The sequence below is a fragment of the Prionailurus viverrinus genome, chromosome A2, assembly GCF_022837055.1.
Source record: "Prionailurus viverrinus isolate Anna chromosome A2, UM_Priviv_1.0, whole genome shotgun sequence".
Taxonomy (NCBI): Eukaryota; Metazoa; Chordata; class Mammalia; order Carnivora; family Felidae; genus Prionailurus; species Prionailurus viverrinus.
This window is the reverse complement of record NC_062562.1, coordinates 156,505,331-156,532,180: the sequence shown is the minus strand read 5'-3', so window position 1 is coordinate 156,532,180 and position 26,850 is coordinate 156,505,331. Positions and strand designations below refer to the sequence as shown.

The following is a 26,850-nucleotide window of genomic DNA, read 5'->3' as shown; positions in this document are numbered from 1 at the left end:
GATTATGGCTCAGTAGACCTGGGGTAAGGCCCGAGAATGTCCATTTCTAACAACTTCCCAAGGACTGTACTCAGAACCACTGGCCTAGGGAAGAGCAATCCACACAAAGAGAACCACCAGGGTGGGCGCCGAAGATGGAAGCATGCTCGACAAGCCCAAGAGCAGTGAGGAAGCCAGTGTAGCTGGAGTAGAGCGAGAGAAGGGGAAAATAGGAAGTCAGAGAAGAAGGGAGGCCAGAGCCCTACGGCCTATAGACCATTCCAAGGAATTTAGCTGTTAGGTTGAGTGAAATGAGGAGTCACTGGAAGGTTCTAAGCAGAGAAATATGATCTGGCTTCATTTTAATAGGACCTCTCTGGCTGCTGTAGTTACAATAGGAGGAAGGTGGGGGGAGCAGGGCAACCACTTAGGAACCCACTGGAATCACCCAGGCAGATGATGGTGGCTTAGAGCAGTGACTCGGGGAGATCGTGCTAAGCACTGGCAGTAATTAGAAGGTGAAGCCACCAGCACTTCCACAAAGATGTGGAGGGGAAAGAGGGTGGCTTCAAGATGTTTGGCCTGAACAACAGACAGAATGGAATTACAGTCAACAGCAATGGGGAGTCTGGATGGAGCACCAGCATCCAGGGGTGGAAGAAAAGAACAGGAGCTGTTGTGGACACACTGAGATTGAAAAGCATATTAGCCATCTAAGGGGAGAAGTAGACAGTTATACACAGAAGACTAGGATTTGTTTTTTACAAATAGTGCATGTGCAAAAATCAACATCGTAGACACACAGAATTACATGAGAAGACTCACTCAGTAGATGCTGGAAAGGGATGTGATAAAATTAAATATCCATTCATGATTAAAAAAAAAAAAAAACCCTTAGCAAATTAGGAACAGAAGGGAACTTCCTTCATCTTCCAAAAGGTGTCTACAGAAAAATCCCATCAAGGGGCACCTGGGTGACTCAGTCAGTGAAACGTCCGACTTTGGCTCAGATCATGATCTCGTGGTTCATGAGTTTGGGCCTCGCGTCGGGCTCTGTGCTGACAGCTCAGCCTGAGGCCTGCTTCAGATTCTGTGTCTCCCTCTCTCTCCACGCCTCCCTTCACTCACACTCTGTCTCTCTCTCTCTCTTTCTCTCAGAAAAGTAAATAAACATTTTTAAAAAGTCCCATCAAACTCAAGAATGAAGCCACGAAACCTTTCTGTCTACATCGGAGTAAGACAATGATGTCTGCTAGCCCTGCTTCTACTTAACACTCAACTGAGGTCCCAGCCACGGCGGTAAGAGAAAAGATTAGAAGGCCAAGTAGTTGAAAGGAAACACAAAACTTGCACCACTTGCAGCTGATATGGATGAATCCCTAGGAAATCCAAAGGAATCCATAAATGATAAATCAGAACTTGGTCATAAGATTGTTGATCACATATCTATAAAAAATCAATTACATGTCCACCTAAAATATTTGAAAATGAATTTTTAAGGGATACTATCTACAATAGCATCAAAAATTAAGATAACCAGGAATATATCCAACAAAAGACAACATGTTAGAGAAAACTATAAAACTTCATTGAAAGGCATTAAAAACCTAATGAAGAGCTATGCCACTTCATATGATAGCAGAGTCAATATTATAGAAATGTCATTTCTCCTCAAACTGATCTACAGATTCAGCATAATCCTGATCAATATGACAGATTTTTATGTGAAACCTAATAAACCTTTTAAGAAATTTATAGAGGTCAAAGAGCCAAGAACAGCCAAGAGACTCTTTAAGAAGAAAAACACTGAAGGACTTGTAAAACGATAATAATTAAAAGCAGCATAGTACTAATCCAGGCCTAGAAAATCAGATCAGTTGAAGAGAGAAACTGCGAACACGTCCACGTATACCTACACTTAGAATACAACGGGGGTTTACAGCAGATGGGGGAGACGAGCGTGAGGAAATTCAGTAAATGCTGCTTGGACAACTGGCTTTCTATCAGAAAAGATTATAAAACTGAAGCCCTGCCTCCATCATTCACCAAACTCAATTATAGGTGAAAGTGTTTCTTTCTTTTTTCTTTTTTTTAGAGAGAGTGAAAGTGTTTCTTTTTAAAATAAAAATAGAATCATGTGATGCATACCACACTAGCCTGGTTTTTCACTTAATAATATATGATAACTATCTTTCCATGCCCGTAAACAGAGAACATTTTAAATAAATGCACCAGAATGTATTTAACCAGTCCCTTGGTTCATTTGTTTCATACACTTTGCTATTATAAATACAGTGAACAAAGCTGAACAAGAGATCCTAATTTGCACACACTCCACACCCCTTAAAGCCTCTTTGACTCTGAACGTACTTTTTTAAACGATAAATGAATTTTGAGCTATTACATGGCGGCATCATTGTCTTTGAATTATTTTATTGCATTTGCTCCTATTTCTACAAAGAGGTGTGGAAAAAGGAAATGAATGCGCTGCTACGGGTGATAAGCAGCACAGTACCCTACACTCTAATTGCATGTGGCTAATCTTGAGCCACAATCACATCCTCGACTGAACTCCATCCATTCACTGGTATTCCATCATCACAGAAAAGAACGACGACGAAGAACATGAACAAAATACTAGAAACACACATTATCAGAGACTGGGTATAAAAGCAATGCGTAATTAGAAATTTTATCTTTCTTCTTGAAATCCTCCGGAACAAAAACTATTTTTTCAACCTTACTACATTCACTCCCACCAGTGTGTTCAGAATCCCATCATGTAAGAAGGGCATGTCTATACTATGTATGCATCTGACTGTTCCTGTACAATAAATTCTGGAAACATACTTAACAGGGCCAAAGGTGTGCTTATGTTTTAGATGCCTCATAGAGATCACCAAGATGCCATCAAGAAAGGGTGTTCTGATTTACCGTTCCAGCAGAAATGCACGAGAGTGCCCACTCGCCCACCGACCCCAACAGGGCACACTAGCATGCTTAATTTAGGACATTTCAATAGTTATTATTTTAATTTGCACTTCTTCAGTGTTGAGAGTTTTTTCTGTTTCCTTACCCATTACATGTTTATAAAAGTTACATCTACCTGATAAGGTAGTTCTAAGGATCCCATGAGTTGACACTATGTAAAATTCTTAGGACAGTTCCTCGCTTACATTCAGCAAATGTAAGCTATTTTTTCAGGTTTATGTCCTTTGTGAATTTCTATTCTTGTCCTGTGCCTATTATTTATATTAGTCCTCTGCCTATTTCTTAAGAATTTGTTATAAAAGAAAGCTATTAACTCCTGCTCTATCACTTCTTTTTCCCAATTTGTCATTAAAAGTTTGTTTATAGTTTCTTTCATTATGAGTAGGCAAATGCATCAATATGATTTTTGCTTTAGATGCCATGCTTAGAAAGACCTGGTCCTCCCCAAGTTTACATCAATAATCACTTAGCTTTCAGTCGAGTGCTTCCATGGTTTTATCTTTCTAATTTCTTTAATCCAACTTGAATTAATCTAGGGGAAGGAAGCTGTGTTATCCAAATCTTATAGAACGGACACATATTACTCTTATAGTTGGAAAACAAATCAGTACTCTGTTAACATTAGAGGCGAACTCCCCACTGTACTCATGCGTTCAATCCCCACGTTCAGTCTCCAGACTGACTGGGTCAAGTGTAAACATACTACTTGGATCTACATAAAACCCGATCTTAGTAATTGGTCCACAGGTTAGGACAACTTTTCTATTAGCATTCTCACTAACATAAACTACTAAGGTTTTCTCTGTAGCAGGGGTCAGAAAACTCCGAATGGCCTGAGAGTCAATATTCTAGGCTTTGGGGTCAGAAAGTCTGTGGCAACTACTCGACTCTGCCGTCATGGCACGAAAGCAGCCAGACAGCATGTATGTGAATGAACGTGGTTCTTCCAATTAAACTTTACTTATGGACATTGAAACTCGAAGTTCCTATTCTTTCTGCACATCACAAACTATTCTTTTGATTTTCTTACACCCATTTAAAAATGTAACATCGATTCTTAGTTTGTGAGTTATACAAAAACAGGTGGCAGACCAGTGTGCCGACCTCTGTATTATGTCAACATTTTTTGGTGCATTGTCAATAGGGGCACGATCCAGAACTTTCTGCACTAACGGAAACATTTTGTATCTGTGCTTTCCAGTGTGGTAGCTACTTGCCACTATGGCTAACGGGCACTTGAAATGTGGCTATTGTGACTAAAGAAATGAGTGCTAGAGTTTACTTAACCCAAAGAGCCATGGGTCTAGAGGCCACTGCACTGGACAGTGTATGTCAACAGACTGGATTCTATGTATGTATATATATCTTTTTTTCTCCTGGGGACCTAAGTCCATACATTTAATGTAGTCACAAAAATAATGGAGAGTCGCTCAGGTAAAGTTCCACAATTTTCTATTCCCGTGACAAAAGGGAACAGGTCAACTTTTTGTGTCTACTAAGCAGTGGCCAGAATCCTTGCTCAGAGCCCGTTAAGCGGACTGTTCACTTGCTGTTTCTTTTCATTGCTATTATTCCTTAAAAGCACACCACACCCTCTTCTTCCCGATTCCTTTCCTCTCTCTCAGTCACTTTTCCCAGATACCAAATGCTCTTCTAATAAAGAGCCACACTCACCGTCAGGTCCAGCTGGCTGTTCCGTGTGGTGATGGACAGTTCAATGGTGGACAGCTGCACTTCTTTCCAGACCTCGGGGCTCAGCTCCTGGGACAGGGCTGCGTGGGTGCATGAGACTCAGGTCAAGTGCTCCCGTTAGCGTTCCACCACTGCCCCACCAAGGGCCAGCTGCCGGCTGCTCCGCTTGGCCTCCTAAGCCTGGCTGCTGACTCTCCCCCCGTTTCCTTCCCCAGCTCTTACACACAGGATAAAGAGCCACGCGCCAGTGGCATCTCTACGCCTGCGACACCCCTACCCAAGCAGCCACAATAACATCAAGCTTGGTGACAGAACGGGGGAGCCGCAGTTGGTCAGCAAAGGCACGGGCTGCTGCCACATCCGGGACGCTGTGCTGACTCGGGTCCTGCTCTGTGGCGCACACACGGCTAATTCAAGGATCCTTGAAAGGCTCCCCCTGCGTGAGAGAAGTCTCTCGCGCTGATCTGGGGCCCGCGCCAGGCAGTCCCGAACGGGCCGCGGCACCACCACACGGCTCACCGTCCTGCGGTTGGGCCCAGTAGGACGCGAGCCTTCGCAGGATTCTCCTGTACAAAGAGGGCCGGGGAGGGGTCTCTTCTGCTCCACTGGGAAGTCTCTCTGTGGGTCCCGTGTACGAGATAGAGGCTTGATGAGTCTGAGGCCACTCCTTTTAATGTGAAGAGAGAAGCTTGTCAGGCACACACCGGTCCCAACTCTGGGAGTATCTCTACCTGCACCTGCCTGGACACTAATTAATAATCTCTCACTGACTGGAATCATCTCTACTTTGGAGCATGGAGTCCCCAAGCTTTCTTTTCCTACCAAAGGCCTGTCTTCTATCTTGAGAACCATGAACTCCGTGACTGCTGCCTCCATGGCTCTCACAGAGCAGAAGGTCCACGTGGACTAACCTCCACTGCTTACGCTTCTCCAAAAACAACCATTTGAATGAGCATACAATCATCCCGTAATGAGTTTATCTTCGGTTTACAGAAAATGACACAAAAATGACACGCATGCAGTCCCGCTGCATCGAATACCTTCTTCACTTCTGGAATCGTACTCCACACAGAGGCCAGAGTGGCTTCGGCCAGCCTCGTGATCCAGCCCAAGGCTTCAAAGTCCATCATTCTCACACTCTAGATTTTTTTGTCTTCTACTTCCTGACACCCCAAGCCCACCTCATCAGTGACTACAGGAATAATTAAAACAACACCCTAGCCTCTCAGTCCTTGACATCATCTCTAATCCCCGCCCCAAGCCACCCATTTCCATGGCCACATCCTGGTCGTTCCTGTTACCCAGAACTATTCCACCATGGAAGTCTAAAACCTTGATATCCTACTCTCTAACCACACCCCGTATTCTTCTTTTGACTGATTCTTTTGTGCTCAATATACCTCTTAGGGTGAACCACTCCTCCCTGTTCTCAGAGTTCCATGCAGTGAATTACAAAGGAGTAACAATTTTGGTTTCTCTCTCTCTCACTCTCTCTCTCTCTCTGAAAGCGGCCGTCCTGGGGACTCTGCTTCCTACAGCAGTCTGCCCTGAAGGAGACGTTTTAAGGGGATGAATTCAATTTGGAGTACTCGGAAATCTGATTGTGACCGTATTATCTAAGCTGTGTCCTTTACTCCTGCTGACATTTATAAGGCTGGTATTTTGATCTCCCTCTGCCTGGTTCCTGCATTTGCTTTCATAACCTGGTTCAGACTCAGAAGAGGAAGACAGGGGTGTTAGTTTTAGAGCCCTGAAGATCCTAACCACACCACATTTCTAATCACATTGAGAATTCCTGTCCCTGACCCCATTTCCTTCAGTACCTAATTAACAGTTGATTACTTCAAATCGCTCCTTTCCCATCACTGTTGGCTCTCTTATGTCTTTGGTGTTCCACAGTAGGGGCCCTGAAAAGCCCCTATTCTGGATCAGTCTTATCACTACGTTTCTGAACTTGTACATCATGGCTCAGTGTTATTAGAAGGGCAAACAACACTCCAGCTAAGAACTGATACAGGGAAAGGGGCACATGAGTGTCACAATTCTTGGTCTCAGGTTCTCAATGCCATTTGATAATCCTTCTCAACCTCCCTGTTTTCATCTTTCTTCAAATCCCCCCTCCCACTACCACCCACCTCGTTTTCAACAGATCACTTTTGCTCCCTACGCTTCAGCGAGACTATCGAGACATCAGTGAGAACCGCCTGAACACTCTGTAAACCTGTTTCCACCTGGACCTCTGCTTTATTTCTCTTCTGTCTCAAGGAAAAGGGCTCCCCTTCCTCTGTTCAAGGCCCGTCCGTGGGCCCCACGCCCTCCTTCCTGCGCGTGCATTTTGCCACCTCAGTCACGCTTTGTGTCTCCCCTCACCTGTCCCTAGTCTCCCTTTCTCGTTTCAGGGTATAAAGACACGGCTCTCTCTCCAATCAAAAACAACACTCCACCGGCCCCATATTTCTCACTAGTTTTTGCCTTTTCTATCTCCTTCCCGTCAAAGTCAGGCTTCCTGAAGGAGTGGCCCAATCCTGTGTCCACTTCTTCCCCTCCCATTTATTCCCTAACTTGCTTCAATGTGGCTCAGCAGCTCCACTCAGGAGGAGACCAGAACTTCAGAGGCCGCCGAGCTCAGGGGACACTTTCCTGCCCTTATTTAGCCTCTGTGCCGCTGCCTCACGAGGCTCTGGCTCCCACTAGTGTGCGTGTGTCCCCTCCCGGGGACTTCCCTCCCCCCAGGTTCCGGCTCCGGAGGCAGCTTTGAGGCTCTTTAAATGCTTACATTGCTTGGGGCCATCCTTGTATCCCTGACCATCTGTCCTGCACACATCCTCATCCAACCCACAGTCACAATGGCACTCAGACACTTACGATGTCTACACCGGTCTCTTCAGACCAAAGTCACAATTATGTCTCCACTGGCCTGTACCACAGGGAGGTTACACTCCGTATATGCCAAACTGAACATTTCATTTCTCTTTACAAACTTGATCCTACTCTAATATTGGCAATGTTGATGGAAAACTCAGGTAGCCAACTAGTCCCTGAGACCAGAAATCTGGGGGTCCCATACTCTCCTTCCCACTTGTGAGGGGTCAACCTCAGTATCTCTGTAATCTATCCTCCTTGTCGACACGCACTGTTCTCACCCTATGTGGGCCTCATCCCCTCCCACCTGACTTACTTCCACAATCTTCGATCTGGTGCCCTCGCCTTAACCGCCCATTGCCATCTCTTGTCTACACTGCTGACAGGTAATTTTTCTAAAATGCATACCTGCTCATGTCTCTCCCCTGCTTAGGACTCAGTAACTCCCCAACACTTTAATGGTGTAAGTTAGATCCCACATTCAGACCTGCCGTGACCGGCCCCTCCCCAACCCCCCAAAACCCCCTTCCTGCCATTCTATTGCACTGGCCACGTGACAGCACAGGGCCATCCCACAGTGGCTCCTCCACTCAAAATTCCCTTGATCTAATCCTGTACAGATTTCAAACTTTAGTAAAACTGTTCCCTGCTCTGAAAAGACTGCTGTCCCTGAGTCAGATATGAGTGCCCCTCCTCTCCGCTCCCACCTCATCCTTCCATGCTCTCCCAGCACTTGCCAAACCACGGATTTACTTGTCCTTCACATTCTCCTTCTTGGGGGCAGGAAACCGGCCTTATTTGACTTTGTATTCCAAGCATTAGCAGGGCTTGCCACAAAAGATATTAAAAACCGTTCGATGGGGGGCGCCTGGGTGGCGCAGTCGGTTAAGCGTCCGACTTCAGCCAGGTCACGATCTCGCGGTCCGGGAGTTCGAGCCCCGCGTCGGGCTCTGGGCTGATGGCTCAGAGCCTGGAGCCTGTTTCCGATTCTGTGTCTCCCTCTCTCTCTCTGCCCCTCCCCCGTTCATGCTCTGTCTCTCTCTGTCCCAAAAATAAATAAAACGTTGAAAAAAAATTTTAAAAACCGTTCGATGGGCACCTGGGTGGCTCAGTAGGTTAAGCATCTGCCTTTAGCTCAGGTCGTGATCTTGCAGTTCGTGAGTTCAAGCCCCACATCAGGCTCTGTGCCGACAGCTCAGAGCCTGGAGCCTGCTTCGGATTCTGTCTCCCTCTCTCTCTGTCCCTTCCCTGCTCTCACTCTCTCTCTCAAAAATAAACTTAAAAAAAAAAAAAAAACTGTTCACTAAAGAAATGGTGGAAACAGTTCACATTCTCCCTACTCTACAACTTAAATAGGTACTCACTCTATTCTTCCTAAATGCGCCTACTACTCCACCACTGAAATTATTCTCTTAAGCAAGAGTAACAATGCATTTTGCGTTTTACAGTCTGCTTTTGGTGTAGAAACACATTGCCCTCCAAGTTCGTTTTCATAATCATGTAAATTGGTTACCCCTAGTACTTTAGGGATTTCATGTTTTTACATTTCTTTAACATAGTGGGAATTTATTTAGAAGGTGAAGGGAGCTTTGTTTTCCAAATGTTTTGCAATGGACATACATCACTTTTATAGTTAGAAAAACACTTCATACTCTGAATATTAACATTAGAACCAAGGTTTTCACTACAAACTTCATCTGCCAATTTTCAGATTGACCTGCCAAATTTTGTGTTTAGAGCTTTGATTTGCATAAAAGCTGAATAGATCACCCGCAGATAAGGATGACTTTTCTATTAGCATTTCCATTAATACACATTGTTCAGCTTTTCTCTATGCCAACATTTTTCAGTGTATAGTCTATAGCAGCAGCACTGCCCGATAGAACATTCTCCAATGTTGGAAATATTCTTTATTTGTACCGTCCAAGACAGTAACTACTACCCATATTTCGCTAGCACTGTCTGAAGCAGACTTCATTATACACAAGTCTGCACAATCATACATTCAGATACAAATCTCCAATTCATTTCCAGATACTAATACAGATACCCTTACAAATCACTGATGAGATATAGGTCATTCTGTTTCAGGTTTGTCTGGCAAGAGTGAATAAATAGGCAAAAAGAAATGGAATATCAACAACAAATTAAGTATGGGTTTGGTAATGGAGGGAATGAGCTGGTAGAGGAGGGGTGACTGCTTAGTTAACAGGAATGCTTTCTGCATTCGTACCTATGTAAATATCCCCCATTTTACAGCATTGGAGCATGTCGTATGTATCTGTAGCAAGGGATTTTTCAAAATCCAAATACACACATCACAGACTAACAACACAATAACACAGGGCAAATTTCTATGCTGTAATTTGCATTTACCTTAAGAGTACTGAAGAAGTGAGCCGCTTTGGTTTTAAGAGGACCAAGGTACCAGTACCTGAGAAAGATCAAGATAAACATCTAATTAGAAAATTAAGAGAACTGGGGTACCTGGGTGGCTCAGTTGGTTGAGCATCCAACTTCGGCTCAGGTCATGATGTCACGGTTCGGGCCCCAAGTCGGGCTCTGTGCTGACATCTCAGAGCCTGGAGCCTGCTTTGGATTCTGTGTCTCCCTCTCTCTCTGCTCCTCCCCTACTCACACTCTGTCGCTCACAAATAAATAAAGATTTTTAAAAAAATTTTTTAAAGAAAATTAAGGGAACTATCAACATGATAGAGACCATTCATGAAGGACACTACATTCGATTTCTGCCTCTACGGGGAGCACTAGTCATAAGCCCCCTAGTGTGAGCGGTGTACTAAGAATTACACTCTACTCTGAGCTCTGGAGGCTTAGGGATTGTGCTTTAGCAGAAAAAAGTAAGGCAGTTAAGTTTTTAATCTGCATTTCAATGCCGCGTCGAACAGCGTGTAATTAGTTATACACTGGATATAGATCCTTGCAATTTGTAAGAAATACATAATCAGCAACTCCCTGACTCTCTCAATTCCCAGGTATCAGTGTAATGTACACTTTCAACCAGAGAACGTAGTGGAGTCTACATTCAAAAGTGCAATGAGTGGAGGACAATGAAGCCACAATGAGAGGCAGATGCCAGGTGATCTGGTGTGTGACTCACAAGCTAAGTGACTGTATCCTGTATACCATGTTCTCTCTCTCTCTCTCTCTCTCTCTCTCTCTCTCTCACACACACACACACACACACACACACACACACACACTCAGAATTAAAATCTGTAAATCAGCATAACTTCACATTACTCGTGTTATACAGCTTTAAAATGGCAAGTGTTAAATCTAGGAATGAAGAGGGTCTTCCTATTGCTAAATACATAAAAGCCTGGTGTAAAGAGAAAGATGACTACTGGAAACTAGAAAAGTGGCATAAAATAGATTCCTCTTCCTCTCTGGCCCCTACCAGCACATCTGAAGTGCTCCCTATTTGATTCTGATCAATATGCATTTATTTAGCACTTACTATGTATATGAAGCAAACAGAAGAAATACAGAGTATAAAATTCCTGCCTTTGAAGGCTTATAATTTGAGAAAACCCAAAAAAGTAGCAGAAAATGATAAATGACCATGTATATATATATATATTGGTATAAACCCATCGCCGTTTATTGGTAAGGAGAGTCAAGAAGGGATAAGAAATCACTGAGGGCCGAAAATCGTCAGAGCAGCCACGCCTATGTAACGAATGGCTCCGGAGCAAAGTAAAGGTGTGGGATTTAGAAGGATCGTTTGGATTTAGATACGTGGAAGAGGGAAAGGAATCATTCTAGGCGAGAAGAGAAGCAAAGGCACAGGAACCACTGAGAATAACACCCAGAGCAAAAACTTAAAAGTAAAGATATGTAACTATGGAATTAGAGTTGATGACAGATTAAGTTGGGCCTTGAATGCCAGAATAAGGAGGTTTGATAGGCTCCAATGAGCCATGTGGAACCATCCTAATTATTATCCAGGTTAATACTGTGATGCTACTAATGAGGGCCTTGATCATCTGATTTTTTTTAAGCTTACGTAATAATTGACTTCTCTTCCCAGCTAGCGAGAGAGAAAGGCGGTTTATTTCTCACTATCCATAGTTCCACTCATCTCTACCAATAGCAGAACTTCAGATGCACTCATAGCCTGATGGCCAGCTAGGAAACCATGGTTTGCAAGCCTACTGTTTCTTCCACAGCACACGGAGCAACTCGAGTCCTACTCGAGGTGTTAGAAACCACCACCCAAAATTTTAAAGTCACTGTTCCAAAACCAACCAAAATACAGGCAAGTATGTGAGATATCCCTATGACCTATGCTAGTGTTCAGTTGTCAATGAACACATTTCAGGAAGCCATTTGTTCTCATCAGACTCTTTCAGGGAAAACTAAGCAATTCCTCTTGATGGAGTTGCTGGTATTCGAGATCACAGATAAAACCTAGGGTGATTGGTGCAGTCAAGGTAATCATGGCAATCTTGCAAATAAAAACAACGTGAAACGCTAAACAACTGCAGGGCTCAGTGTAATACAACCCATCCCTGACATTCCACTCTCAGGAACTTCATCGGCAGGATACAAAAGTGAGACAAGTACAAGAAATTTCCATAAAGAAAGTGTGGTGGGAAAGCCTATGAGGAAAGACTTTTCTTGATGAAAGCTATGTGTCAGATCGATCATAACTCATTTAAACTGCACTAAACCTGTAAGCCCGATGTTAAGGAAAGTTTAAAAAAAAAAAGGCACCACCCACCAGATATGGACCAAACCTCACGCAGTGTCTCCTTGGTGCCACCTCAGGAAGCCTTTGCCTGCACCACCCTCCACTTCTAACAGAACACGGCACACCCTCTCTCCAAGCCAATAGTTTCATTTAGCACAATGAACTTTGCAAAAATAAGTCCATTTCTGTGGAAGCCAGCGACAGCTTCTCATCCCTGACTCCACGGGTCTGTTTCTTCCAGCTCCAAACACCACCAGGCGTCCACCTTTCTTCCCTCTCAGATAGGCAGCCTGCAGTCTCTCAATCTGCTAGGCTTGAGTTATACAGTGGATAGATTTACAAGAATATACAAGAAATACATAGTCAGCATCCGCCTGACTCTCTCAATTTCCAAGTATCACTGTCGTGTAGCTAGGTTTTCAAAAAGAACACATCTCAAGAAGTTGCTCTGGCCGAGGTCAAAGAGGTTTCTGCCTGGGTTCTCTTCTAGGATTTTGATGGTTTCCTGTCTCACATTTAGGTCTTCCATCCATTTTGCATTTATTTTTGTGCATGGTGTTCAGAAAGTGGTCCGGTTTTCCCAACACCATTTGTTGAAGAGGCTATTTTTCCTCAGATACTCTTTCTTGCTTTGTCGAAGATTAGTTGGCCATACAGATGTAGGTCCATTTCTGGGTCTTCTATTCTGTTCCATTGATCTATGTACCCATTTTTGTGCCAGTACCACATTGTCTTGATGACTACAGCTTTGTGATAGAGCTTCAAATCCAGAATTGCGATGCCTCCAGTTTTGTTTTTTTCAGGATTGCTTTGGCTATCCTTTTGTGGTTCCATACAAATCTTACATTTGTTCTGGCTCTACACAAAAATGCTGGTGGTATTTTGACAGGGGCTGCATTACATGTGTAGATTGCTTTGCATAGTATAGATATTTTAACAATGTTTGTTCTTCCAATCCATGAGCACGGAAAGCTTTTCCATTTCTTTGTGTCCTCTTCAATGTCTTTCATCAGTGTTCTATAGTTTTCAGAGTACAGAACTTTTACCTCTTTAGTTAGGTTTATTCCCAGGTATCTAAGTGTTTTTGCTGCCATTGCAAATGAGATCAATTCCTTGATTTTTCTCCTGCTTTGTTATTGGTGTATAGAAATGCAACAGATTTCTGCACATCGATTTTGTATCCGGAGACTTTGCTGAACTCATGTATTAGTTCTAGCAATTTTTTGCTAGTCTTTCAGGTTTTCTACATAGACTATCATGTCATCTGCAGATAGTGAAAGTCTGACTTCTTCCTTGCTGATTTGGATGCCTTTCATTTCTTTTTGTTGTCTGATTGCTGAGGCTAAGACTTCCAGTACCATGTTAAATAGTCATGGTGGAAGTGGACATCCTTGTCCTGTTCCTGACTGTAGGGAAAAGGCTCTTAGTTCTTCCCCACTGAGGATGACATTAGCTGTGGGTCTTTCGTATATGGCCTTTATAATGTTGAGGTATGTTCCGTCTATCCCTACTTTGTTGAGGCTTTTCATTAGGAATGGATGCTGTATTTTCTCAAATGCTTTTTCTGCATCTATCAACAGGATCATATGGTTCTTATCCTTTTTTTTATTAATGTGGTGTATCATGTTGATTGATTTGCCAATATTGAACCAGCCCTGCAGCTCAGGAATAAATTCCACTTGGTCATGGTGGATAATTCTTTTAATGTACTATTGAATTCAATGTGCTAATATATTATTGAGAATATCTGTATCCATGTTAGGGATATTGGCCTACAATTCTCCTTTTTAGGGGTCTTTGTCTGATTTTGGAGTCAAGGTAATGCTGGCTTCTGGCTTCATAGAGTGAGTTTGGAAGTGTTCCTTCCATTTCTATTTTTTGCAACGGTTTGAGAGGAATAGGTATTAACTCTTCTTTAAAAGTCTGGTAGAATTTCCCTGGGAAGCCATCTGGCCCAGGACTCTTGTTTGTTGGGAGATTTTTGATTACTGATTCAATTTATTTGCTGGTTATGGGTCTGTTCAAATTGTCTATTTCTTCCTGTTTCAGTTTTGGTAGGTTGTGAGCTTCTAGGAATTTGCCCATTTCTTCCAGATTGCCCAATTTGTTGGCACGTAATGTTTCATCGCATTCTCTTATAATTGTATTTCTGTGGTGTTGGTTGTGATCTCTCCTCTTTCATTTGTGATTTTATCTATTTGAATCCTCTCTCTTTTCTTTTTGATAAATGAATCAATTTTGTTTACTCTTTCAAAGAACCAACTCTTAGTTTCATTGATCTCTTCTACTGTTTTTTGTTATTGTTGTTGTTTCTATATTATTTATTTCTGCTCTAATCTTTATAATTTCCCTTCTTCTGTTGGCTTTAGGCTTTATTTGCTGCTCCTTTTCTAGTCCTTTAGGTGTAAGGTTCTTCTTACTAGACACAAGGCTGAAGGCAAGGGAAAGAAAAGCAAACAGGTCTATTGGGACTTCATCAAGATAAAAAGCTTCTGCACAGTGAAGGAAAGAATCAAGAAAACTAAAAGGAAACTGATGGAATGGGCTAAGATAATTGCAAATGACATATCAGATAAAGGGTTAGCATCCAAAATCTATACAGAACTTATCAAACTTAACAGCAAAAAAACAAATATGGGCAGAAGACATGAATAGACACTTTTCAAAGACGACATCCAGATGGCTAAAAGACACGTGAAAAGATGCTCAACATCACTCATCATCAGGGAAGTACAAATCAAAACCACAATGAGATACCACCTCACACCTGTCAGAATGGCTAAAATTAACAACCCAAGAAACAACAGGTGTTGGTGAGGATGTGGAGAAAGGGGATCCCTCTTGCACTGTTGTGGGAATGCAAACTGGTGCAGCCACACTGGAAAACAGTATGGAGGTTCCTCAAGAAACTAAAAATAGAACTATTCCTATGATGCAGCAATTGCACTATTATTTACCCAAAGGATACAAAAATGCTGATTCAAAGGGGCACAGGCACCCCAATGTTTATAGCGGCATTATTAACAATAGCCAAACTATGGAAAGAGTCCAAATATCCATTGACTGATGAATGGATAAAGAAGATGTGGTATAGGGGAGCCTGGGTGGCTCAGTCAGTTGAGCGTCCGACTTCAGCTCAGGTCATGATCTCACAGTTTGTGAGTTTGGGCCCCGCATCGGGCTCTGTGCTGACAGCTCAGAGCCTGGAGCCTGCTTCAGATTCTGTGTCTCCCTCTCTCTCTGCCCCTCCCCTACTGGCACTCTGTCTCTCTCTGCCTTCAAAAAATAAAGTAATAAAAAAAAAAAAAAGATGTGATATATATATACAATTCAATGTTACTTGGCAATCAAAAAGAATGAAATCTTGGGGCGCCTGGGTGGCTCAGTCGGTTGAGCGTCCGACTTCGGCTCAGGTCACAATCTCGCAGTCCGTGAGTTCGAGCCCCGCGTCGGGCTCTGGGCTGATGGCTCAGAGCCTGGAGCCTGCTTCCGATTCTGTGTCTCCCTCTCTCTCTGCCCCTCCCCCATTCATGCTCTGTCTCTGTCTCAAAAATAAATAAAAACGTTAAAAAAAAAAAAAAAGAATGAAATCTTGCCATTGCAGTGACATGGGTGGAGCTAGAGTGTATTAAGCTAAGCAAAATAAGTCAATCTGAGAAAGGCACATACCGTATGATTTCACTCATATGTGGAATTTAAGAAACAAAACAGATGAACATATGGGAAGGGGGTGCCGAAAGAGAATAGAGGAAGGCAAACCTTAAGAGACTCTTAAATACAGAGAACGGAGGGTTGATGGAGGGAGGTGGGTGGGGGATGGGCTAGATGGGTGATGGATACTAAGGAGGGCACTTGTTGGGATGAGCACTGGGTGTTGCATGTAAGTGATGAATCACTGAATTCTACTGCTGAAACCAATACTGCACTGCATTTTAACTAACAACAATTAAAGTTTTTTTTAAAAGGGGGGAAAAAAACCCAAAACACCTCTCAGGCAGTCTTGAGACCAGGGCGGTAAAAGCTCCATAAGGCTGGGGCTCCAGCACTGTCTTTCACTTGGTGCCCAGCTGAGCAGGCTGCAGGATGATAGGCAACTTCTGTGTAGCATGAGCCTAACCTGCCCTCAAATATGACCTCCAGGGACAGAGATACATCTCCTCCACTCCAATACCAAGCTGGGGGGGGGGACGGGGAACCGAACCTTCCCTAACTGCTCTGTGTGGAAGATACAAACCTCTACCTGTATTAGTCACACATAATTCAACCGGCAGGCCCACCGGATTTCTTCCTAGAAGATCACTGTAGACCAAAATGTCAAGGACAGGAGCAAAACAAGATTTTTAAAAAATCATCCCACGGCAGTATAGTAATCCTTTACTTGCTAACTTTGACGCCAGCGTCTCTGAAGGATCCCCATCGAAGGCCGGTCACTGCAAACACTGGCTTTTCCTTTTCACCCTGGAAGTTAAATACATTCATTTTAAATTAATGATTACAGTTAACTTGGAACTCTCTATAGTTAAGTACCCAGCAAATGCTCACAGCCTAGTTTTCCTCAAACCAAATTCTAAAAAGGGTGTTCAAGGGGCGCCTGGGTGGCTCAGTCGGTTAAGCGTCCGACTTCGGCTCAGGTCACAATCTCGCGGTCCGTGCGTTCGAGACCCGCGTCGGGCTCTGTGCTGACTGCTCAGAGCCTGGAGCCTGTTTCAGATTCTGTGTCTCCCTCTCTCTCTGCCCCTCCCCCGTTCATGCTCTGTCTCTCTCTGTCTCAAAAATAAATAAACGTTAAAAATAAATAAATAAAAAAAAATAAAAAGGGTGTTCAAAATCTCAGAAATTAACTGAGTACTCAGTAAAAGGACCTGAATAAACCATCCTGTAAAATGAAATTAATTTTTATATATTAGGCCTCATGAATCTGCTGGCAAGGGAACATACTATCATACTTCAGACTGTAAAAGAAGTACCTAACTATGCTGGCTTTTTGGCCAATCAGAAGTCGGGTCAGCCAGAAGTACTTCTCTCTCAGACTTGCCCAAGGCAAAGATCATTTCAGCCTGCATTCTCTTTAGAGGTCCAAGTGTTCTTAAGTAAGATCAGAATCCTGGTACTCTAGAAAGTTTCACCTGAGCATCTAACAATACAGCCAGATATCTGTCACAACAAGTCAGAATAAAAAGTGATTCGGATTGGGGCACCTGGGTGGCTCAGTCGGTTAAGTGTCCCGCCTTCAGCTCAGGTCATGATCTCACAGTTCGCGTGGGTTCGAGCCCCACGTTGGGCTCTGTGCGGACAGCTCAGAGCCTGGAGCCTGCTTTGGATTCTGTGTCTCCCCCTGTCTCTGTCCCTCCCCCACTCATGCTCTGTCTCCGTCTCTCAAAAACAAATTAAGAAAAAAGAAAGTGATTCAGATTTAGCCCAATGCTTTATGGCAAAATACTGCAATTACCATCAGTGAGTTACTAATTAATCTGCCAGTTAAGCATTATATAGAAAACATACACAATAGAGTCACTGTCTTTAAGAGTTTATACTTTATAATGGACCTTCCTTAGAATATAAAAATATATAAATATATAGATATAGATAGATCCTGATCTATCTATATCTATATATATAATATATACAAGATCCAGATCCTAAAAGGGACTTTTCCCACAGCTCAGAATTAGAGCTAAAGCCCAAGAGTATGCCCACATTCTAAACAGAGCAGCCACACGCTAGACATAACTCCATAGAACTTGCTAAATGGGGGCAGAGCCAGCTCGATTTCCACCAGGCCATCAGTACAAGCAAAGATTAGGAGCTGGAGGAGAATCCTGGACACCATAAATTGCTGGTCTAGGTCAAGTGTATCAAGTGTTCTCCTCGGGGAGGGCGTGCTTCCCCCTCAATCCCACGATACTGAAACCCAGTGAGGGATTTCCAGGAAAATCACACACTCACAGGGGCAGCTTGGAAGTAAAGATACTGGCCTCGCATTCCTTGCTTGTGTGTCTGTTCCAGCAGATTTGCTTTTCCGCCCTCTGCACCAGTTAAGCAAGGAAAAGGGAACTAGACAGAGATGGTGGAGCACAGAGGTCATGGTGAGGCACCTTGGCCCCTGGCACAGGAGGGGTATGTTAGTCCCCTAGGTGCCAAGTGGGTATTGTGCAAAACAGCAGGACTTTGAGCCATCCTGATGATGGAAAGCTCATCTTTTTTTTTTCCGCATGGAATTATCATTGACAATATGATACATTAGGGGGTAGTAATAAAAATACCTGCTCTCCATTGAGGAGGGCACTTGCTGGGATGAGCACTAGGTGTTGACTGTAAGCAATGAATCATGGGAACATAACCCAAAACCAAGAGCGCACTGTATACACTGTATGTTAGCCAACTTGACAATAAATTATATTAAAAAAAAAAAAAAAACCTGCCCTCAAAGAGCTCAAGGTACAATGAGGGTAGACAGACACAGACAACAACAATCCAATGCGGGAGGTTCCCACCACCAAGAAATGCATCGAGTGCTATGAAAGCACAGCAGGTGCGACTGGACGTGGTGTGTGAGGGGATCAAAGGACACACGTGGTCAGGGAAACACAACATAAATTTTAAAACAAAACAAATCTTAAAGAATAAGGTGTCTAGATTGAGGGAGGTTAGAGAGAAGCACGGAGAGAAAGAAAAGGGAGAAGAAAGGTCTAACCTGAGGAAGAGAAGCAACACTGTGTGAGTCTGCAGTGGACTATTTCCCTCAACTGTTCCATAAGGGGTTTGGAAGCGTCACAACTAATAATAATGATAACTGTACAGATTCCATGATGAAAGGAGTTGAGAAATACCAAAATTCGTTGGTTTGAAACAAGTTATGTTCACTACAATTCTTCTTGGGGTCTTTAATATGTTAATGTATATTATAAACTTCCAGAGGGAGAAATACGAATAGTTTTCCTGAATTGTTAACTGTGCAACCCTTCCCTGGGAGGCACTTTGTGTAACTAATACTCCTGGGGAAAGGCTGATCAAAAGCACATAGTCTAACACGATGTCCTGGTTTTAGTATTGAAGACTTCCCAACTGGTGCTCTAAAAATGTTTTCTCTGTCTTCATTGAGGAGGATTTTAGGAATATTCTGGGAAGATTAACTAAAAAGCCTTGTAACTTCAAGGTGCTACTGATTTGGGGTGCTATGTCCTAGCAAGGGGTAGGAATGACTCTGGACACTAGGAAATGAGAGTGGAAAGATCTAGAGAAGCCCAGCTAACAGCCAGATGGTCATAGGGCCCTCAGGATTCAGGAGAGGACAGAGGGTCAGTAATGAAGGGACTCGTCCTTGTTGGGGTACACAAGAAAAATAAGGGTAGGTGGACAGAGGAGAAGCCAACAGACAAACTACCACTGGAATGTTAACCCGATGAAGGTCTGGGTAATTGAGGATCAGATGGAAGGGTCAGTAAAAAAACAGATAAAAACAGGCACACAACCAGGTCTTAACAGCAAAGGACATATGTTGTCCCAAGTCATAGATCTTCTGCAAAGGGAAAAGGGCCTACTGGTGGCTGGAATAAAAGCTTAAGGAACAGTGAAAAGAAAACAATTCTGGTCAACTAGATAGGTACCTAATCTAGGAATTTTAGGAACTCTAGATGAAGAGGAAGAAAATAGGAATTCTGAAGCTCTGAAGCAGCCCTAAGCATCATCTTGAGAGAATGATCAGTCAGGGCTAAAAAAAAAAAAAAAAAAAAAGGAAACCAGGAATGACAGGGGAAAGGGGCAGATTCTAACTTCGACCAGCAACCCTATCCTCCTCTTTGGGTTCTGGGTTGGCAGATTCTATGAGCCAACTGAAGTAGCAAAAAGAAAGAACTAGAAAGACTTCTGTAAGTCTTTAAAGCCTTTGAAGTTAAGTACCAGGCTTTGTAGATGTCTATATGGGAAAATGCCATTTGGAAATCACAGGATCGTGCCAAGAGTGATACCACCTAGACAAAGCCGTCAAGTTGAAAAGCAATGGACTATAAAACAGAAAATCTAGACTCTACTTCTGTCTTCAGCGTGACTAGTCAGATGACCAGCTGACTTTTTGTTTTCACTGTCAAACGAAGATAATAATACACATCTTGTCTTCTTAAGCTGGAGATCCAAATGAGATGTGAGCATTCAGTAGAAACTATAAAAAGCTAAATATAAAGCATTATTATAGCTTCCAAGGACTATTTTTGGGGACTCTTCAGTTATACAGGTTTAATTGGGTTTGGGTTTGTTTTTATTAAAGAAGAGGAATCCAGTATCAGGCTTTACCTATCATGCTGCCCCCATATTCTGAAAGCAATTTCTAGGAATAAGGAAGAAAGAGAAGACAAATTCAGCTCTAGCCGAGTGCCTCAGAAGCCACAGAGGAGGCTGCTGTACTATGTTTTCTAGGAATTAATTTTCAAAGTTTTCTGCTTCCTGGGCTGTGTCATCAATACACAGAGCCTGTGGCAAATTTGATGTTGGTTTCATCAATTCACAAAATCAGTACATTTGGGAGAAAAGAAAAAAATCAGAGAGAAGACTTTTAAATACAAGCACAGTCAACAATTTCCAATTAAATCCTGATTACTCTGGAATGTGTTACTCCTCACACATTTATAAGCAGCAGTTAATTACCTAGTTATTATAAGATACAGCCTGACTCCCCTCCTTCGGTAATAACAACATTTTAAGATAATATCTTCATAGATGCCAATCTGTGGTGCGTTCCTAGGCTAGACTTTCACCCAACTCTTGCATTTTGTTGAGAATGACTTAGATTTATTATCGCTAAAGAATAAAATACAACTTAAGTCACTTTTATCACGATCAATGACATCATGGTGGGGAGTCCAGACATCAGTGCAGAAGAACAAAGGAAAAGGAAAGGAAAACAGGCTGCAAGTACATGGGTTCACCAGTCATAAATATGCATATGGCCAATGCTATATAATTAACACCAATATTTTAGGACTCAAGTTTGGAATTGTGACATAGTGTGGAACATTCTTTCAGAGATATCAGGAAACTTGAATGAATATAAAATGTTCAGAGCCTCTGAAGGACAACCGGAACGTAGCCAGTGCATTTTAAGACCAAATCTCAGTAAAGGACACAGGGCTCACTGTTCATACAATTGTTCGGCTTTATGGCTTAGCCTTCTCGGGAATCTGTCCTTTTGTTGTGGGGAAAGAGGGGAGAAGATCTGATGAAGAAGGAATGGTTACTTAACTACTGCCCAGTGAGAATATCCTTCGTTCCAGGAATTAAATTCTTTTCTTTTTAAATGTTTATTTTTCAGACAGTGCAAATGTTGGAGAGGGGCAGAGAGAGAGGGAGGGCAACAGAAGATCTGAACTGGGCTCTGCATGGACAGCACAGAGCCCAACGTGGGGCTCGAACCCACTAATTGTGAGATCATGACCTGAGCCTAAGTCAGATGCTTAGCCGACCGAACCACCCAGGTGCCTGGGAATTAAATTCTTCTTAAAGGGAGGATTCCAAACAGGAATCGGGAACAGCTACTGGGTCTTCTTCCCTCCAAAATTTTTCTTTCGGAAAAATGTCAAACCAAGAAATCCTTTAATGTACAATGAACACCATTTACGTCTTTCACCTACATTCACCAGGCAAAACATTGTCCCCTATTAGCTTTATCTGTCTACGTGTTTTGTAGTTTTGTTAAATCATTTTCAAATACACTGAAGACTTCATGACCCTCACCCCTCAAATTTCAGCACGTCTCCTAAGAACAAGGACATACATAAACATAATGCTGTCACCCTCAAGAAATCTAAATTGACATAGAATATCTAATATACAGTCCCTATTAAATAGCTCTGATCGTTCCAATAGTATCTTTTATGGTCTTGTTTTTCATTCTTCTAATCCAGGATTTTATGCCAGATTTAATTCTATTACTTTAGCTTCTGTAATCCTGAATAGACCGTCTTCTTTTGGGTTTCATGACACTGAAATTTTTGAAGAGGCCAGACCAACTGTTGTTTTTAGAAGGTCCCACAATTTGATGGACTTTTTTCTCATTATTTTCAGTTAGATTCAGATAATTTAACATTTTGAGCAAGAAACTATATACATGATGATTTATCCTTCTTGATAGATCACATCAGAAGGCAGATAATGCCCATCTGTCCCATAACTGATGATGCTAAGTTTGATCACTAGGTGGTATATGCTAGATCTCTCTACTGCAAAGGTACACTTTTCCCTCTGTAATCATTAAGTAGCCTGTGATGCTTTAAGACTGTGTTGATATATGTTCCCCAACAACCCTTTTATCCAGCGGTTTGAGCATCCACTAATGATCTCTACTTGAATCAATTATTTCATTAGTGACTGCAAAATAATAACTATCATGTCTTCTACGTTTACAAGCTGGAAATTCTCTAATATTAAACTGTAGGCTTATAGATTCTTCATTTTTACTTATTGCATTATAATCCATCAGATTATTCTTTTTGATGTTCAAACTATCCCAAAACTGGCCAGGAGGATACCATCAGACTAGCCTCCTACGTCTTTTCCTGTTGTCTCCATCAGTGTCTGAGTAACTCTTTGCTTTGTTCTTGCCTTGCCTTTGGAAGCCATCTTTTCACAGAGCCCTGGTCATGTTTATTATGGAACACTATCTAGAGACCAAAATCTGAAGGCCAGGTACATTCTTTGTTGTTTAGTGTCACTACTTCTAAGCCCTTTGAGTGTGCAAAGCCAGCAGAAGTTTTTTTTTTTAAACAATTCACAAGTTCATCTACAAATCGATAAAATGTTAGACAACCCAACAGAAAAATGGGAAGTCCTGCTCCCACTGAACATTAGGGTGGAACATTGTTTCCACCCTAAAAAAAAAGCCAGATAATTTACAAACTATCATTTTTCCTGAGCTCATCAGAGAGAGAGGAGAGGCTGCAAGACATCGAAGTAACTTGAATTCCAAAGGACGGATGTGACATGAGAAAGGTTTCACCTTTAGCAAAGCCTGAGGGATGGCCACCATGCAAACAGGTTCAGATGAAACCAGTCACTGTCCTCAATGCTTTGTATAATTAGCTCTTCTAATATTCCAAACAACCACATGAGATAGAGAAATTATATGGTCCAAAGGTAATCAGAGGAGGAAGTACAAATAGTAACAACTATATTGAGAGGAGATATAGAGGAATTCTTACAGGGTACGGAGAGGTCAAGAGAGAAAGTCTGACACCGGTAAGTCAAAGGCAATGTTATATACTGAACACTAATGATCAAGTGTACACGTAAAAAAGGTTATGATGGTAACTTTTCTTTTGTGGGTTTTTTACCACAATTTTAAAAAGGAGTATCATGAGCATGTTAACTAATGATAACAACTAGAATAAACAGGTAAAGTTATTTTTCTGTGGGAGTTATGCCTGGGATGGAAAAATATTGTTTTCATTGTAACCTCATTTGAACTACTACAGCTCATTTCTTTAAAATGTATGTGTGCACTACTTTGTTAACTTTTCAAACTCTGGGAAAAACAGACTTTACCTTGATCTGTAAGACATCGAGTGGAATGGTCTCTCCTTTCACAATGGCAAGTGTAGCATCTGTAATATGTCTAAAAGACAAAGGGAGGAAACGATCACGTGCGGAAAACAAGCAGCACTTCCCCCATCACTCGCTCACTCACACACACACACACACACACACACTCACTCACTCACTCACTCACTCACTCACTCTCTCCTGTCCAGAGTACTAACAGGTTCGGGGAAAAGACAAATTTGTTTAAAATACTCCAAGATAGCAGAATAAGTGAATATAAAAGAATTACTAATACAAACATAGTGAAAGGCTCTGATACAGACTCAAAAGAGAAGGCTTTGGCCAAGAGAAGTTTATACAAAGTGTCAGTCATTTGTTTATTTCACATTTGACTCTCTACTATGTGTCTGACTCCTATCACTGGAAAATAGGATAGTTAATATTAACAGCATCTTTCACTCATTCTAAGAAACCCAAGCACTTGAAAAAACATTATTTCTTTTTACTCTATTAACCCAAAGGGTAACTAAAGGACAGGTTTGAGTTATCTAAGCAAAATATAATCCAGAACCCAAGACCTATTCCTCTGACTTTCCAGGATTACAAGGATGTAATTTTAATTGCTGATTCTTTTGTTCAAGGACACAAGACTGTCCCTATCTATATTCTGATTGTCAGTTGAAAAGTCTATAGGTAAAAAAAAAAGCTTGTACTATCAGCAACCGTTCAGGGCATGTGAAACTATGCCAGGCTTGAAAGTAGTTCTAGGTTCATACTCTAATTAGATCCCAGGTCAGACACACATTAGGATACAAAAGACAGTCAGCAAAAGAAATATTAAATCAACAAGTGGCCAGACAATAAGATATTTTCTCTTGCAGCAGAAAGAACAAGCAAACCCACACTGAATACTTTCCTAGCCCGGCCTGTCCACCCCTTCTGTCACTTATCCGCTGTCCCTTTGCATGGCTCACTAGTCTCACCCTTCAGATCTTGGCTGAGATGTCACCACTTCCCCTAAGCAGCCTCTAGGCCCTTCCCTATAATTCTCTATCACTGAACTGTGTTCATTTTCCTTCACAGATCACAATTTATAATACATATTTTTTTATTTACGTCTTTATCATCTGCCTCCACCTGGAGACTAAAAGTTCCACAAGGTTGGCGATAATTTACATCCCTTATTGACCAATATAAAACCTAACACCTAGCCTAGTGCATGGTGCATACTAGGCAATCAATATTAGATGGATGATTTTATTCTATAAAATTCCAAGCATATAAAAAAAAGTACAGAGAATAGTATCATGATTCCTGTGTATTCCTCATCCAGCCTCAACAATTATCAATGCACAGCCGACCTTATTTCCTTATACACCTCCCACCCACTTCTCCCCATCTGTATCAGAGCAAATCCCAGATATCTTAACACTTTATCCACAGATATTTCTTTATGTATCTCTAAAAGATAAAAAGGTTCTTTAAAAAAAACATAAATTGCTATTATATCTAAAACACTTAAATAATTCCTTTATATCAACATACATTTAGTCAATGTCAAAATTTCCCCAATTAACTCATATTCTTTTCAGCTTCTTTGTTCAAATCTGGGCCTAATAGATAAGATCTATACATTGCAATTGGCTTATATGTCAAGTCTTTTCAAATCTACGGAGTCTCTCTCCTTTTCCCTACTCATTAAAGAAATGGGTTGTCTTACTGTGTTGCTGAGGATCTGGATTTTACTGATTGCATTCCCATGATATTAACACATGTCCCAATTCCCTGTAGTTCCTAAAAATCTGATTGAGCATGGAGTTTTTGGCAAAAATACTCCAGAGGTAGTGGTGTGTACTTCTATCAGTAAGTACATGAAATCTGTTTGCCTCTTTTTTGTGTGATAGTAGCAACTATTGACAATCAATGGCTAAATTTACTAGTTAACAGAGAGTTGCAAAATGGTGACCTCTTAATTCTATTATTCCTTCTTATTTATTATCTGGTCCACAAAGAGAAACTTTCCCTCCTCCAAAATTTGGTGCCATAAAATTGAGGTCATATGAGAAAAATCGATAAATGCTTTTTTTTTTGTTGTTAATTTCACCAATTTTCAAAATAAGTTGATATCCTTAGTATCCTCTAAAAAGGACCAGTAACTTTTTCATTTTTATTTCCTAGTATCATTATGAATGCATAGCTTTAAATATATTTGATATGTTTCAATACATTACAGTTATTAGCCTGATACTCAAATTGTCCCAAATGAATGACCTGCAAGGGTGGGGTACAAGGGTCAATAGATAATCACAAAGAACAATGAGAAAGAGGAGCCAAGGAAGGTCCAGGTCAATGTCAACCAAACTGAGAAGCGACTAACACTTCCACCCAGGCACTTATTCACACAAGTAGAATTATCTAAGCTTAAAAGAATTAGTTTAATATTTTAACTTCTTTTTTGAAGTTAGATTTATTGAGATATAATTTATACACAGCAAATTTCATGCTTTTAGTTATACGGTTCTACAAATTTTGACAAATGCCTTCAGTCATGTAATCATCACCATGACCAAGATACAGAACATTTACAGCATCTCAGAAAGTTCCTTCATGGCCCTTTGTGGCCAACCCACTCACCCCACCATCTGCTTCTGGCAACTACTGGCTGCTTTCTGTTTTCCAGAATGTCCTACAAATTGAAATAAGAAGTGTGAAGCCTTTTCACTAGCTTTTTAAAACTCCTAGCACGAGTATGAGGCTCATGCTGTTGGATGAATTTAAAGACTATTTCCTTTTATTGCAGAGTTGCATTCCGTTGTATGGAAGTACACAGTTTATCCATTCACCAATTGATGGATGCTGGGACTGTTCCCAGTTTTTGGCAGTTACCAATGAAGCTACCATAAACATTCCTCTATAGGTTTTTGTATTGACAGATGTCTTCATTTCTTTTGGGTAAGCACCTATAATTATGGCTCACAGGTTTAATTTTATAAGCAACTGCCAGACTGTTTTCCATAGTAGCTATACCACTTGGCATTTCCATCAGAAATATGAGAGTTTCAGTTGCCTTATGTATATGTCAG

General features: G+C 41.7%; 2 protein-coding genes across 6 annotated transcripts in view; one reads left to right on the top strand and one right to left on the bottom strand.

Moving 5' to 3' along the window:
- DENND11 (DENN domain containing 11) overlaps nt 1-4,889 on the top strand; it is a 57,141-nt gene extending 52,252 nt beyond the window's left edge. Inside the window, exon 10 of the transcript XR_007147236.1 lies at nt 4,878-4,889. The gene's annotated coding sequence lies outside the window, so the exon portion shown is untranslated. The remainder of the gene's footprint in view (nt 1-4,877) is intronic.
- AGK (acylglycerol kinase) overlaps nt 1-26,850 on the bottom strand; it is an 81,529-nt gene that overhangs the window by 5,328 nt on the left and 49,351 nt on the right. For all 5 annotated transcript variants that reach the window (XM_047834573.1, XM_047834610.1, XM_047834583.1 and 2 more), the window contains exons 9-13: nt 23,771-23,840; nt 16,617-16,696; nt 9,901-9,958; nt 5,182-5,329; nt 4,645-4,742 (exon numbers count right to left, since the gene is read on the bottom strand). In XM_047834573.1, the coding sequence (XP_047690529.1) occupies nt 4,645-4,742; nt 5,182-5,329; nt 9,901-9,958; nt 16,617-16,696; nt 23,771-23,840 (454 nt within the window). The remainder of the gene's footprint in view (nt 1-4,644; nt 4,743-5,181; nt 5,330-9,900; nt 9,959-16,616; nt 16,697-23,770; nt 23,841-26,850) is intronic.